This window comes from Pseudochaenichthys georgianus, chromosome 19 (assembly GCF_902827115.2).
Source record: "Pseudochaenichthys georgianus chromosome 19, fPseGeo1.2, whole genome shotgun sequence".
NCBI lineage: Eukaryota > Metazoa > Chordata > Actinopteri > Perciformes > Channichthyidae > Pseudochaenichthys > Pseudochaenichthys georgianus.
The window spans coordinates 11,115,447-11,132,180 of record NC_047521.1 but is presented as its reverse complement, the minus strand read 5'-3'; the positions used below and the strand labels follow the sequence as shown (position 1 = coordinate 11,132,180).

At 42.7% G+C, this 16,734-nt stretch overlaps 1 protein-coding gene across 1 annotated transcript in view; it reads left to right on the top strand.

Moving 5' to 3' along the window:
• Positions 1 to 7,037: 7,037 nt before the first annotated feature.
• sema4gb (sema domain, immunoglobulin domain (Ig), transmembrane domain (TM) and short cytoplasmic domain, (semaphorin) 4Gb) overlaps positions 7,038 to 16,734 on the top strand; it is a 42,815-nt gene continuing 33,118 nt past the window's right edge. The window contains exons 1-2 of the mRNA XM_034107254.2: positions 7,038 to 7,121; positions 11,605 to 11,880. Coding sequence (XP_033963145.1) covers positions 11,733 to 11,880 — 148 coding nt within the window. The 5' untranslated portion in view covers positions 7,038 to 7,121; positions 11,605 to 11,732. The remainder of the gene's footprint in view (positions 7,122 to 11,604; positions 11,881 to 16,734) is intronic.

The following is a 16,734-nucleotide window of genomic DNA, read 5'->3' as shown; positions in this document are numbered from 1 at the left end:
TGTCAAAAAGACTGGATTTAATAAGTCCATAAAAAACAGGCAGGGGACAAAGCAAACTCTGAACAGAGTGGGGAGAACGTGGAGCAGGGCTGAGACGGAGGTTGGGCTGGACGTGGCAGGCAGGACGGAATGGAAAAAATCCAACAGGAAGAGTATACAAAAGAACTAGAAAATCTAGTCAGCCAGAACTGGAGTTTACCACTGTGAGTATACGAAGAACTGGCGAAGTCTGATGATCGAACCGGAGTTTTAAGCAGCAGCAGGTGAGTGGTGGTAATCAGTGATGATGAGAAACAGGAGCGGAGGTGAGTTGGCGGAAAACGGGAAGTAGGTCAACCACGCCCAGCCAGGAAGACAGACAAACAGAAAAAAGGAGAAGGAGATACCGCAATTCCTCACAAGGTAGTGCGTTTGTCACAGTGACGACATCTCTGGAACCGATGCATCGTGTTGATTGGCCAGTGAGATGATTTGTCATACCTGATGTTCAACAGTAGCTGCCAGCAGAGATCTCCTGCCCTGGCTCAGTGGTTTTGTGCCAAACTTTTGCATAAGTGACTGCGCCACTATCCTTGAGAAGGTGAGCAGATCAATGGTCCCTCCCATAATGTCCCTGTAAAATAAATGGCTGTTCACAAGTGCACTGCTGAGAGACCATGCAAAGATGGGCCACCACCACTTCTTAGACCTGATCGAGATATGGCATCTTGATACCTGTTGGTCATGAAGGTCAACACCACCCATGTGCTCATTGTATAGGTTGATGCATTTTGGTTGTGGGACTTTGTCAAATGAACGTCGCTCCTTGTTCCATCTCTTGACAAAGGTCTCACTGTATTTCTCCTCCATGTTTGTTGCCACTGTGACAACATTATTGTCTCTCCAACGGACCAGCAACTTGTCTCCTTGGGTCAAAACCTCAGATGTTCCCTGAGATAACTTCATGAATTCTTTCTGGGGCTTGAATGGGACATCAAACAGACGATTTTGCCTCATTGTTCCAGAGCTCCCATATCTTCTTTTTGTCATTTAATCAAGGAGTCCAAGAGAAGTGAAGAGGTTGTCATGGATGAACTTGCAACCTTGAGGCACCTGAGCTTGCTCTGCAAGACCAAGGACAACACTGGGTCCCTGACCTATTACGAACTTGGATACTCAAAGGTAAGTACTCAAATGCATGACCCGGGAGCCAGAGGTAAAGTATAATTAATATACTTTATATCTTCCACAAAATATATACAAAAGAAAAAAGCACTCTTACGAGGTGACAAAAAAGGGTCCAGAAAGATACAACAAAATATCGCTCACAATGTGAGGAATTAAACTTTCCATAAGTTTCAGAAGCATAACGTAGGTTTGAACAAAGAAGCAATCGACGACGACGAGCAGAGTACTGGCATGAGAACAGGACAAGACGAACTGACACTGAACACTGGGAGACTGGGGAATTTAAACACTCAACAACAAGACACAGGTGAAAACAATCAGGGGCGGGGCTGACGCTGATGAGGGCGGGAGAACACATAAGGAAAAGGAGTCAAGGGACCTGAAGTGAGACGTGACAAAAACAAAACAGGAAGTGAAAAACAATACAAAATAAACAACATGAAACATGACTGACTAACACTTTGGCGGTGCACAACATGACCTTACCCCGTCTCAGGGAGGAGAGTGTGGGATCCACCATATGGCTCCATGTGATCCATGTAACCACTGGATGAGGCAAGGCTCCATAGTTTGTAACCAAAGCGCATTGGTTTACCTCTTATGAATTGCTTACATCCATGGCGACCATAGTATCTGATCATGCTCTGATCCACCGACAGCCATTCCTGAAATGGCATGACTTTGTATGACTGATTGAGGTCGGAGAAAATGGGTCTAACATTAAAAAATGGGTCATCAGGGATCTTTGTGTTGTCAACCACATTAATTGAGGCCATTATTTCATCAAAGCGATTTCTCCGCATTGCATCTGAAATGCTTTCATTGTGTACATCACTGTCAAGTGACCAGTACATGTGTCTTCTTGGAACAGAGCTGTACTCAGAGGTGATAAGGATCCCATACAATGTGAGGAGCTCCTCCATACTCAGATACAGTTGCTGGTCCTTGGTCTGGGTGGAGTAGAGGTTGGACATTTCAATGGTGATCTCTCTTAGGGTAGGTGGATACATTAGTAAGAAAACATCCATTGGATCAGGGCAACTTTGTTTTATACATTCCCCAGCATTTGGGCTGTATACTGTGTGTTTTGGAATAACAGTGGAGGCGGGCCTCTTCGATCGTTTGAACACTGGATCTTTATTTTTGACAACCTGCAGCTTTGCCCTTGGCTTTTCTGACTGGCCCTTCTGGCTCATAGAGGCCACTGGCTCTTTAACATGAACAGCGGAGGGGGGTGTGAAAGGGGTAGTGGTGAGGGGGATGTCATCATCATTGATAACGTTGTTCCTGTCATGATCAGTTTACTGAAGTTCAGCATATGCATTCAACAGCTTGGCTGGCAAATGGCCTGACTCCCCCTCATAGTCCATATCTGACCCATCGCTATCACAATCACTGAGGAAAGCATCTTTCTCAGTTTGAGGGATAACTGTAATGTTGCATGCCTTATCAGGGCTGTCACCTAGATCCAACATATCCAGAACTTGACTCAAGGTAAAGCTAAAATAACACATTAAGAAATTAGGTTAAAAGACTATGTATGTGTAAATGTATGTGTATACCTAGATGCACTGTGTTATCCCGCCGGTCACTATTGTTGCCGTCAACATGTTTACTCTTTCTGTTTCCACATTAAAAAAAGTTTAAGTTATTGCAAATGCATTTATCAATACTAGATACCTTAAAGATTATGTTTACCAAAAATCATTGTACTATCTTTACGTTAACATTCTTTACTAACCCTTTTTCTGGGAGCTCTTCTCTTGGTGCAACCAGGAAGTGAACAGCTCAAGTCATGTGACAATTTACACTAAACATGTGACACTGCACATATGTCATTGAGACCTTTTATTTATCCAATATTTTCCGGATAAACATTGATATATAATTCAGTAACATTTATAGAGCCTACGTGAAAATATGTTTTACGGTCACTATTGTGACCAATGAGATTATATTTAATCAACAAATAAATGATGAGTACCCAGCTAAATAATAAGTTTTACAACAAAAAAGTAATCTAAACATTAACGCATAGCTTTTTCATTTAAATTGTAATGACACAAATACACAATATAATAACATCCATTATTCTCAAAGGACCACTGGTCATTCTGAGTACTGTAGTTGTGTAGAACCAAACACTTAAGTAAAATACGTGTTTTATTACACTTAAGTAAAATAAGTTACTTTTTAAAGGGAACATTGTAAGACAAATGATCAGTCTTTTTTGCATTGATATGATATTCAAGGAATGACATACGTTTTTATGTAATGTCTGATTTGCAAAGACTTTAAATTACCTATTAGTAAAATAACTACTAAGAGCTGATTAGTGTCACACTGCCATCACTAGCCAGCATCACCGGAGCCGAATGGAGTAACCACAAAGATATTATTCCAGACAGCGTCATGTTCCTCTTTAGAAGCAGTGTTTACACCTATATACATTATATGGTTTACACAGTTCAAACAACGACACCATGGCAGACGACAAGGCCTCGCAATCCTGGACCATCGACAGGGATGACTACGAACTCAATGAGGTGATAGGGAGCGGCGCCGCTGCAGTCGTCCAGGCAGCATAGCCTACTGCAAGAGAAAGGAGAAGGTGGCCATCATACGCATCAACCTGGAGAAGTGTCAAAGCATGAATGAGCTCCCAGCATGAATGAGCTCCTGAAAGAGATCCAGGCCATGAGCCAGTGCCACCACCCGAACATTGTGTCTTATTATACCTCCTTCGTCGTGGTGAAGAATGAGCTGTGGCTGGTGATGAAGCTGCTCAGTGGAGGCTCAGTGTTGGACACAGTCTATGGTTGGACATAATTAAGCATATCATATCTCGCAGCGAACACAAGACCGGAGTGTTGGATGAGGCTAGCATCGCCACTATCCTGAAAGAAGTCTTGGAGGGGCTGGAGAAACATTTTTCATGGTGACAAAGACTCTGTTAAAATTGCTGACTTTGGTGTGAGTGCCTTTCTGGCAGCTGGAGGAGACATGACCAGGAACAAGGTCCGGAAGACGTTTGTGGGGACGCCGTGCTGGATGGCCCCCGAGATCATGGAGCTGGTCCGCGGCTACGACTTCAAAGCCGACATCTGGAGTTTCGGGATAACAGCCATTGAACTGGCCACTGGGGCTGCACCATATCACCAATACCCACCAATGAAGGTGGTGATGCTGACTCTGCAGAACGACCAGTGGCGTAACTATCGACGGTGCAGCCGTTGCAATGTGGGCCCCAGAGCTGGCCAGGGGCCCATGCAAAAAAAAGAAGGCTTTTTAAATGTTTGGGGCCCCAATGGCATTGACCGATTCACACAGTCTTCAAAGTAACCAAGAAACCTAAATGAATTTGTAATTTGTCTGTCCAATGACCTTGCTTCCTTTCATGTCATGTCATGTGATACCTTGCGTGACGAGCGAACCGTTTAATAAACCTGTACTGTACTGTAGCTAGCAGCAGCAAGTTCGGCAGCATTATAAAAAATGTAATAGCTTGCAATTATAATGTACAGCAAATCAAAGCACAAGAGCGGCGCTCAAAAGAGAAAGGACAATAAATAACAAGGAGATGTAACAGCTAAACTGACAACATTTGACACTTTTTGTTGTCATACATCGTCCTCAAAATCGAGCGCTAACGTTAGCAATGTTGACGTGCAGCGGCAGCCGGAGCCGGAGGCTAACAATAGCTCATCTGCCTCACCACCATCATTGCCATCTAGCTCCACAAGTGAAGCTGTATCCGTGGCCGTGGCTGTGCAACCTTCTTCTCCAGCCAGCCAGGAGGAGAGGCTAGATTTGGCTGTGCCCGGCGGTGGTCCAACAGTTCCCCCAAGGGCCCCAACCGATAGGGTCGCTATTGAGACCCCCGACGCCAAGATCAAAAGCTATATTATAGCAACCGGTCCATGTAGGCCTACCAGCCCATTCCCCAGAGACAAACATCAAGGAAACAGGTGTAATCCTCTTCTTAGTTCGCTGTGCCGTTATCAGGCTGTGGTGGTTTTAGGCCAGGGCAGGCTGTTGTTGATAGCCTACATGTGGTGCTTACATGTGTGAGCGCATCAGCGTGCGGTTATGTTTGGGGCGATGGGGGGGGGGGCCCAAAACAATATTTGCACCGGAGCCAATCACAACTTTGTTACGCCACTGAGAATGACCCTCCATGTCTGGCGACGGGCATCACAGACTGAAGCATAAATTCTTCACTAAATTCTTCCCAGCTGCACGTGCCCGACTCCACCTGCAGGTGTATGACAGACTTCATGTCTGACAGGAAGCAGCATGTGAGGCTGGGGAAACACGTCTCTGACCCCCGGACCATCAGCACTGGTTCCCCTCAAGGCCGCGTTCTTTCCCCTCTGCTCTTCTCCCTGTACACCAACAGCTGCACCTCCAGTCACCAGTCTGTCAAGCTCCTGAAGTTCGCAGACAACACCACGCTCATCGGACTCATCTCTGGTGGGGACGAGTCTGCCTACAGGTGGGAGATGGACCATCTGGTGACCTAGCGCAGGGACAACCACCTGGAGCTCAACGCTCTCAAGACAGTGGAGATGGTTGTGGACTTTAGGAAGAACGCAGCCCCACCCGCCCCCATTACTCTGTGTGACTGACTCCCCATAACTGCTGTGGAGTCTTTCCGCTTCCTGGGCACCATCATCGCCCAGGACCTCAAATGGGAGCAGAACATCTGCTCATTGGATTTGCTCAGCTCAGCATCAGTTAAGTCAAGATCAGCCATCAACAGAGGACAGAAACTAATGGTATTGCACAGCTGCATTGTAGTACATTCCAAGAAACCACTTCTACCAAAGAGAGGAGGTGGAGGAAGACGATGATGAGGAGACTGGAGTGCGACACTACTGCAGGATGCATGAGGACCACATTGAGTAGGGGCTAAGTTCATTACAGGAATTACACTTGACACATTTACAGTGCAGTGAAGGGGAGAAGAGATGCAATCAAGTATATCAACTCCTAATTTCTTCTTCTTTTTTTTGCTTCATACATAAGAACAATACAAACCATCTCCTGCCAGTACTGAACAACACATTTAAAAAAAAAGCTGATTACCTTACTGGTTCGGGTTACTTTAAAAGCCTACTTTTTAAAGTCTCTTAGACATCTTCCATTAATAAATAATCTATATTAGTGCTTATGATAATCATGGAAGAGGGTAGGGGAAAAAAATACCAATAACTTTCTTTAATGTTTTATCTTTTCCATCTCTTCTCCAGCAGGGGTCAGTCACTAGACACAGATCAGTCTCTCTTCACTGTATATTAACAGACAGTTAGAAAAACACATTAGAAAGCCTAAATGCTCAGGCTAATACCGTTTTCATCTTAAGAAACAATCATATTTAGTAGGCTATTCTTTAAGAATCTTTGTATCAGTTAAACAATTTAGCTTTTTGTTTCTATTTGTATTTCCCAGCAAAATAGCTGTCATAAAATATTTGGACATTATTTTTTAAATCGTTTTGTCAATAAATACATTTTTGTATATATTGAGCCTTTATTCAACCCCAATTGCCCATTAAACAAACAAACAAATACAAGTTTATCTTATCCTTAAAACATTTTGTAATCTATATCATCATAAAAAAACATATTTTATCATGACACATTTGTAAACCCAACGTCTTATGTATCAATACAACGTGTGTGTGTGTGTGTGTGTGTGTGTGTGTGTGTGTGTGTGTGTGTGTGTGTGTGTGTGTGTGTGTGTGTGCGCGTGTGTGTGCGTGTGTGTGTGTGTGTGTGTGTGTGTGTGTGTGTGTGTGTGTGTGTGTGTGTCGGAGGTGGGGGAAGCTGACAGTGTGTGTGTGCATTGGGTAACTGCAGCAGCAGCAGCAGCAGAGTATATCAGCAGCTCGGTGTTTCGTCGCGCAGAGGACGACTCGGAGGATATTTGTGGACTCCATGAAACAAAAGCAGGTGAGTCGGTCTCTTACTGCTTTTCTTTTCTTTTTACTGTTCCTCTGTTTAGTATGTGTGTTCTACTTTTCCTGCGCACACGGTCTCTGTACATGTATCTGTGCTCAGGTGAAGGTGAGTAAAGAGTGCAGTGCTGTTTTCCCTCTCTGCTGCAGTCCGGGGACAGGTGCACATGGGTGGATGTTTACTGCCGTTGTGTGGGTGTAAATACTTAAATCCTTATGTGTGTGTTAAGTAAGTGAACTGTGGAGTGTTTCTGTGTCACTGGCTACACATTATGACGGTCTCAAAGCTTTTTAATCATATTCGCTGACGGTATTTTTCTTAAAGTCGAAGCTATGAAAGAGAATCATGCATATGTTGCTTATAGGTGTAGATGACAGAAGGTAAAAGCATTATACAAAGATATATTCAAAATGTCTTAAAATTAGAAGGTTAGTTTGTTGCAAAAGTTCATTATTTTTACTATCAACATTTTCCACTATCGATTAATCGTCAATTTTTCTTAGGCCTACTAATTGATTGATAGTGTAATCTTTAGAAAGTCAGAAAATACAAAATGTCTATGGAAATTCCTCAACGTCCATGATGACGTCTTTAAATGTCTTGTTTTGTTATTCCTAAACCAAAAGATATTCCATTTACCATTTCAATATAGAAAGCAGCACAACTCTATTTGACCGACTAAAAACTGCATTTTCTCACATTTTGTATGAACAATGTCTGTAACATTGGTTGCATAAAAAAAAAAATTGCGCCATTTTCCCTTAGGTTGACTTATCGTTTTGTAAAAATATTACCCTAATTGTTATCAAAATGGTTTGCAATTATTTTTCTTTCAATCAAGTTATCCTTTGCTCAACTAAACATGGCATCTCTAATGTGAATGACTGGGACAGAGCAGTTACTCTGGTCAGATTCTATAAGTTTATAACCTGTTTGAAAAGCTTTTTTTTATTTTTAGTAAAACCTAATAAATACATTAATAATGCTAAATAGTATCAGATATGACCCATTCATATTCTCCTTGGCTGCTGTTGAGAAGTGGTGGAAGAATGATCCATATTCTTTACTTGAATAAAATTAAGGATTTGATTACATATGTGAAATTGTAATTTTTTAGATAAATGTGTTGTACAATATTTCCATCACTGCTTTTGAGTCAATTATAAAGTTAATAATAAAGGAGTCAAGTAATCAGCTCTGTAGAATGTTAATAGGTCATTAATAAATAGTTTTTAGTAATCCATCAATTCTGCAGTAAATATGAATAGGCTGTGTCTTCATGAATAAATTGTGGTTAAGATGTCCTTCAGGTTTTTTTGTTGCAGAAGGTCAGAGGTCACACAATCTCTTCATGTTGAATTAAAGAGCTATCTCAACAACAGCCATGACTCAAACTCCTTAAACCAACCTAATGCAATTATTATCCATCTTTACATATAAAGAGCACTTTGTTAGAAAGTGGTACAGAAGACTGAAGTGGTAATCTCATATCTCCAATCTCAGTCAAGTGGGCTCAGGAGATAACTGTAGAGAGGAGCAGTGTGTTAGTATATTTTCAAGGCTCAAATGTGGCTAGCAGATCAATTTACACATTGGAATATGTGCCATAAAACTGCAAATAGCACACCCTGTGCAAATTAGATTATATAGTATACTGAGCGTGAAGATATCTATTATTTTCTAAGTAAACTTGTAAAGGAGAAGAACTCCTAGGACAAAGTAAATGTCCCCAATGAGTATTCCTCTGTATACATGTCCTGTTGAGTCCCAAAACTTCATGATTGGTTCTTACTTTCGAGCATGATGGCATAATGTGCGGGTTTTGTTTATCAAATGGACCCAAACAGAGCAACACATCTTACATCTTTATATGTTCAATGTATGAAAAGGCAGATTATATGTGACACAATGATGATTTCATGCTTTTCTGATAAGATTTGTCGAAAGATCTTCCACATCACAGTTAATGTGGCCCACAGGGTGAACCCACTCATTCTTCCTTTAATGTGCGAGTAATCCTATTTATGATTCAGCTGTACGCCAACTCCCAATGGTTTCAGTCAAGGGCAGAACACAAAGTGAAAGAAGAAACTGCAATGTTTAAGCGTACAGAATTCCCCTTTTCAAAAATATATTCATTCAGTCTTATTCAAAAATGTTTTTGGCATTTAAAGGGGCATCAGTTGAAAGGAAATACAGGAATAGCTTGTCTGTTTTATCGATCTTTTTGCAGAAATGTCACACTAGGTGTTTATCAAATAATGCTCATATTGGAAAACAGCTTTATCCTACTCTGCACGCTTTTCCATAATCTGTCATGACTTCACTTTAGGATGTTTAATCAAATGTGACTAAAAATTTCCCAGCAGATGGGAAACAAACCCTGCTCATGGATCAATAAACAGGAAGTAGCTGATATTGGTTGCTAAGTAAAAGGTGCCTCAGACATCACCTGCTGTTTTGTTCGATCCCTTTCGCCTCCCATCATGCATGACATTGGTTTGTGTCACGTTCAAGGCAGATGTGTTTACCGTCCCCTCCTGACGTGTCCATGCTTTCATCAGTGAAGCAGCATCACGTTGGCCTTGACAGCTTCTGTAGTGTACACAACGCAAATGTAGATGTGTTGAAACAATGGAGTGTTGGCTTTGTGTTTTTCACGAGGGCAGCAGCTGACACACCAAAGGGCTTCCCACCAGCACGCCCGCCTGTCTTCGTCATCTGCTGACCTCAATTTTGACACAGTTTTGGGAGACTGTGGTTATAAGGACAGCAGTCATCAAACAAGCCTGACGTTGGGTTGTTGCTCTGCCTCAGTGATGCCACTAAAGTACATTTATTGAGCTTAAAAAAAAAAAATGGAGTGTGGAGTTATAGTGAGCTTAGCAGACCTCAGTAGCCTGCTCCTCGTCTCTGTTTGAGGTTGGTGGCTTCAGGCTACATTAGCAGCACAAACACACCTGTATCTCTGAACCAACTGTCAGTGGCTGAGTTGCATTGTGGGTAATGTAGGCGCTACATTTTGACAAAGTGAATGTGTGAAATAAAGAAGACCATATATCTGGTTCTGCTGCATAGATTTAGATTTATTTTAAAGGCTATATTGAGTATCATAAGTTGTTCCTTTAGCTGCATCTCAAATTATCCACATTTGAATACAATTGCAAATATGTAATAACTTTCAGTAAAGTAAGTATGTTGGTAAGACTCCTCACTCAGCTTAGTATATGCTGAGAGAAAAAAAAAACTGCAACTACAGTTCCTTACAAATGTAACTTAGTGTGGGGGAAAATCAGGCTTTAAATATATTAAGGTTTTCAGTATGAGTTAGGTGACACAGCACAGCAGTGGTTTTGTGAAGCAAAAGCAGTGAGTAAAGCCAGCTTTAATAAAATAGTTCTGGATGAACGTAAGGTGAGCGGATCCCTGCACCATCACATACTTTTTCTCTTGTCATCGCTCACTTTGTCATCTTATACGTCAGTTTCTAAGCTTAGCACTCGACTGCTTACAGACAGGTCATCAACCTCACTGTTCTTTATACTGCGAGTGATTAGCAGCAGCAGCAGCAGCAGCAGCAGCAGCAGCAGCAGCAGCAGCAGTGGAGATTAAACTGGGAATTCTCCAGTGTCACAATCCGGCAGAGCGGAATTCTCAGTGTTGACCCTTTGACAGACTGGCTCAGTGACAGAGCCAGAGAAGGGGGCAGCCAGGCGGAGATTGCGCTGATGGCACGGGGCCTAATCTCTAGATCATCCGTCATGCTGCTCCAGTGTGCAGCCGGTTAATTAAGAGATGGAGTCGTATGTTGCAATATCACATTACAGGGGCACATCATTTAACTTCTCCAAACTTTTTAAATGGCCTTTTTATGTAACGGCACCTGACTCATTCACTTTGGCTAATTGGTTGTAATCAGAGAGTGATGGTGCATATCAGCAACTGGTTTTCTGCTCGTGCTGTCAAGTAGAAAAGAGAGTTCATACACGGTCATTTTGTTTAGCACAACAGATATTAGGGGAGTATGTTTAAATGTCTGTCCATCAAAGGCTTGATATTGTACTCATGGCTTATCAAAGTCAAACTTTCATCAGATTTACTTAAAGTACTCTATTTGAGTACAATTTTGGGTTGATTTGATTTTGCATTATTATTAAAAAAATGGTATAATATATCAGTCACGACGCTTGAGCAACACTTTGCCGATAATACTAATAGGGTTTCTATTTGTCCTTGAAATGGAGTATGTTTACATTGTTGTATCTGCACTTTTACTTAACTAAAGACCCTCAAGACTTCTTCTCCAAATTGAAATATTACTAATAAGTATAGTATTTCCCCATTTGGTGGTCATCTTTTTCTATAAATGTTTGATTTGTTTTGCATTGATGTCAACAACAACAACAACAGCCTCTGGTTTGGTATTCTGTATAATTTCTCATTTAGAAATACACAATCTTTTTTGTATCTTTCTCAGCTGGAGGATAATCAAAGAGTCTGCTTCCTGCTGGGCGTGAAGATACACATTTCTCCATTCAGATTGTTTGTCTCGAACAAATTGAGTGCGATCGAAGCTGTGCTTGGATCCGGGTCTGTGTGTTAAACATGGGAGACCAGCAATCAGTCCGGCCCCCCCTGCCTCCTTTACTGCTGCTCCTGACGCTCCTCGCCAGGCTGTCTCAGCTCTGGGCCTTCCCCTTCAGCCCGTCCCTGGACCTGGATGTCACTCCAAGGACAACCGTCTTCTCCAAAGGTAAGGGGCAAACACTTCCATTTTAGAACCGTGAGACAAGTAGAGATTTGAGGCAAAAGAGATACATGCATTTACCAAGACCAACCAAGACAGTCAAGGGTTGAGGCTGCTATTATATATGTGAACACAAAGACATTCTTTTAGATATACGGTGTGATTTACTGTTTTTTGGATATGACGATCCTTGTTAACCCAGAACTTGGAAAATCATCAGATTTTAAGTTTCCTACAGTATCAAAGTAATTCTGTGATAGTTGTATGTACGTTGAAGGCTATATTGCGATATTAAGCTGCTAATACTTATTTTGGCATATGTTAAATGGTGCCAATTGCCAAAATGGAACCATTATAGGCTTAAATTAACCAAGCTTAACTTGTAGCTTACAGATACTACAATACTTTCTGTTTACATCCCCCAAAGCATGATGGGAAATGAACTTGCATAACATGGCAATCCCCCAGAAGATAGCTAAGACTCGGAATAATAATAGGACTGACAAAGTACATTGTTGTTACAATGAGGAGCAGAGGGGGTAAGACTGTTCTAGATGCATCTTGCCGACACACGTGCACCAGCCTACTGAACACTCACCTCACTGTCCTTATTTGATTCTGCTCCCCCCCCCCCTCCTGGTTAAATAAGTGGCACAGTTTTTAGAAGTTGGCCCTGAAGACAGCTCCTTCCTGCTCAGAGTTATTAATCGCCTCTCTCAAGTCCTGTCCTAGATCACACGGCTCAGCAAACACTTCTAATGAAACAATAGACATCAAGCCCTCATAAAAGAAGACCTGAGCACGGTAGACCTGATTGGTGTCCATGCAGAACATCCTGCTGACTTGGTGTATTTTGGCACAGGCGGGGGTGTTTACACTCATCATCATCATCATCAGCAGCTTCCTCCTGCTACCTTCCCTTCTTTCTCTTGCCACCAGCTCACCTTTCCCCTCCCCACTTTTTTTTTCTCGCCTCTCATCACTGCGGCAGAGGCTGCAGCTGCAGAGCGAAGGGAACTCCGGCACTGGCAGAATGATGGGACGGCTCTTACCTCCACCCCTCTCCTCTCCACTCCTCCTCACCCCTCTGAGGAGGAGTATTATTAGAGGATGGGTGGAGTGAGCAGGACCTCGGCTCTATTGCCAGCATAGAGCTCTCGGGTGCAATGTCATAAGAGCTGATAAGAGCGTTGCAATGTGAGATGATGCTTTGCAGATTGGAGGATTTGCTGCTTGACATTGTGAATCACAATCAACCAGAGAGCTGGGAATATAACAGAGGAGGAGACACTTTTGCTATTCTGTTGTGCCTTTCTTTGTCAAATGCAACCTGATAGGAGTCCTACAGAAATGAATGTATGGGTTTCTGGAGAAAGAGAACATCGGGGGAATATTCCTCCAAGTTTTGCTTCACAATGAATCGATGTGTTGTCGAAGAGAACGTTTTGAACATTATTTATGGCAGAGGCTTCAGCACACAAAAATGAAATACTGAACATACTGCCTGTGCTGCAGCACCTCTTTCCCCCTCTGTCTGAAACCAGAGCCCAGTCTGTTTTGATTGGTTAGCTGACCAGCTCTGTTGTGATTGGTTAGAGATGTCCCGCCCCTTAGCCTATCACGTGCAATGTGTAGAAGCGCTAGCCATTAAAAGCGCGTGTGTTACATAGTGATGTCGCTATGTTACTAAAGCACACAAAGGAGTGCAATGGAGGCGTTTCAAGCAGGGGGGGGGGGAGTGTGTGGTAGGGAAACTTCTTCTGGCGTCAACTTGGGATTTAAGCCTTGGCAGACCATTTACATGCACACAAAACAGTCTAGCACACTACAGGAATGTGATAACCCCAAAAAGCACAATAGTGCGCCTTTTAAAAGCGAGTGTTGTGAAGCTGTTTACTGCAACCAACAGGAGCTGTGAGCTGGCAGCTAATATCAGTGCTGTTGTTTATAAAAAGGACACGGTTGATAAACTCTGAAACGCTCATTACATTGTACAGCACATTTCATTCATTAAGCGTTACTAAATAGGTTGTTAAGTGCATCATGGACAGCACTCATTGTGTTCTCCTCCTCCCAACTGTCATGCCCCCTGGCTATTTATTAACACATCTCCGCCTCTTGGATTATAAATCATGCATACTCTGTGGGCTCTTTTCTGTGCCCATAGCCAGAGTCACTCTCTCAACGCAGATTTGATTTTTCTCTCTGCCCTCATAGAAAGTTGTCCTTGACCTACTTTCCTATCATCAGGGGAGTGCATGTGAGAGTGCAGGGTGTGCACGTGTGTCAGTCAGCAAGTGTTTCGGCAGTCTCCATGAGGGTCTGCGTGTGTGTGTGTGTGTGTGTGTGTGTGTGTGTGTGTGTGTGTGTGTGTGTGTGTGTGTGTGTGTGTGTGTGTGTGTGTGTGTGTGGGGGGGGGGTCACATCATGTAAAGTCTGCAGCCGATGTCACTTTCCCCGTGGTGACACATGTCATTGGGGAGGAGGGGGTTGGAGGGTGGCGAGCTCCACCTCTTAAAGATAAGAAGTGTCTGTCTGGATGTGCAGGACTGTATATGGAAATTGGATGGGTGTTGTGGGTGGATGTCACTACCTGGGAGACTCTGTGGGAGGATTTATTATATGTTTCTCCACTGTAGGCTGAGAGGGCTCTCATTCATTTACATTTCAGATGGCCTGTGTGAGTGGGAGAACAAGGACATGATGCATCAGAGGAAGATGAGATTATAAAGAAGGAAAATGACATTATGCACTCTCCTGTATGCCTCGGAAAACCCCTTTATAGAAGGAATGTAAAGAAAGAAGCCTGCATAGTGTAATAACCTTGTAGAGGTTATATCTCACAGATAAACTGTTTTTCAGTAGTGGGGCTTGCAAGTATTTTCATCCATTATGTAAAGCTGCAGTAGTCAATATTTTTATTATTTGCAATGATTCAAATGGCTATAATGTGAAAGGGGTTGGCGTAGTGATGAGCCAGACCCTGCAGCTCCGCTCAGCTCCATGGTGCGTTTAAGGATCTTTCAGCTCATTGATTTGGTTTTAGGACATGCAACTCTACTGTTTGGAATCAGTCTCATCCTTCTCATAAACCTCATTTTCAGCCGTAGCAGACAGCTCTTCTCTGCAAAAACAATCTCTGATAAACCCACTTTCACTATCTACCCAGCACCAAACAGCAGATAGACAAATAGTGTGCCAAGCTGGTGAGCATGGTGGACCATTAAAGCTTTAGAGACAGATGTTTGTCTTCGGAGCTGGAACCCAAAACACAAAACATGACCAAAGTAATGCTAATGTTTGCTAACATGTTACCCAAATCAACTTATGTATCTATTAGGGATGCCAGCGATTATTCGATAATTCGAATATTCGCTACAGTCTCCATAATCGAATATTATTTTTAAAAATCTGGCTTAGTTTCAACCAAAATATATATAAATATATATATGCTAATAATAGTAATAGTATTAATAATTGTAAATGGTCATTGGTCAGACCACCAGTTTGTTTTACTCTAAACTTGGAGGAAGCCTGCGTGCAGAGCAGACTGCTGCTGCAGCACGCTACACACCGACCCCGCCCCCACCCCCCCTCGCGCGCGCAGGCCCACTATACACTCTTCAGCGAGCGGACTAGGAAAGACAGGACCCCCCGCCTGTGCTTATATACCTAGGGTTACAATACATAACCCCCTGTTATATTTCACACAGGCTACTGGACTCTATGGGTACAGTGGGCGGAGCCCCGATGTATACACGCCCTGTCATCCAACAACATCGATCCACCACACCGTCCCTGACCGGCTTTTGGCTAACATCCATTGCATCCCCACTTCCTCCCATCCGGTTCTTCTAATCTTCATTCGTTGAACTCTTCGGTTGTCAGCTGGTCTGAAGAGAAAAAGGATAGTGGGCGGCGGGTGTAGCCGCCTTTATATACTGTGGGCCTGCGCGCGCATTCAGGTAGGCTCGCCCCGATTGGCCGGCTACGTTTACGTAAACTCAGTAGGTGAAAGCACGCACAGCATTATAGAGAGTAGTACCCATAGAGTCCAGTAGAGGGTGGAGCCTGTGTGAAATATAACTGCACTTTAAAATGTAACTGTATTTTGTCTATTGGTGCCTTTTGTGTTGAGTTCAATGCTCACTCTTTTAAATGAAAGCAGCAGAAGGGCAAAACTGATTACACTTAGTATCTGTTTATTTATCAAAGTAATATCATTTTTGTGACGTTCAACATTATCACATATTGATTTTAGTGCATCTCATTAATGTACTCTCATCTTTGTGGCCATTCTGACTGTGGGTTATGCTAACTTCACTCCTCCATTGTAGACATTCAAACATGAGAAATGTTTGTGAGGCAAGCAGCCTAAAGCTTATGCAAATGGACACACGGAAATGAGCCCCAATGATAAGCCTCTGTAGAACTAGAGACTAACCATTTGACTAAGTTAGCTAACCTAACAACTAAATGTCAATAGTTACTTTCCACAATGCAAACATGTTCTTGGCACACTCTGTAACTTTTATGTAGTGTAGTTGTGTGGAAAATGTGTAGGATCTTTCTTAATAACAAAGAGATTCAAAGGTATATCCAGTTATGTGCAATCTTTAATAGGCAAATTTGATGACTCAATTTAGATTGTGTTGTGAGGCAGTGTTGCTGTTTTTCTCCCAGAGGTGAGATGAATGCTTGACTGTGTTCTGAACCCTGCGGTCTGCCCATGGGGTGTCCTGCTCTCCCAGCCTCTGCCACCAGACCTGAAGTAATGGAGCAGTGAAATATTGATGCACTGTAAGTTGTCTGTTGCTACTATGACAAGCTGAGAAGGCAAGGTCCTGGGTTGCTCATGGT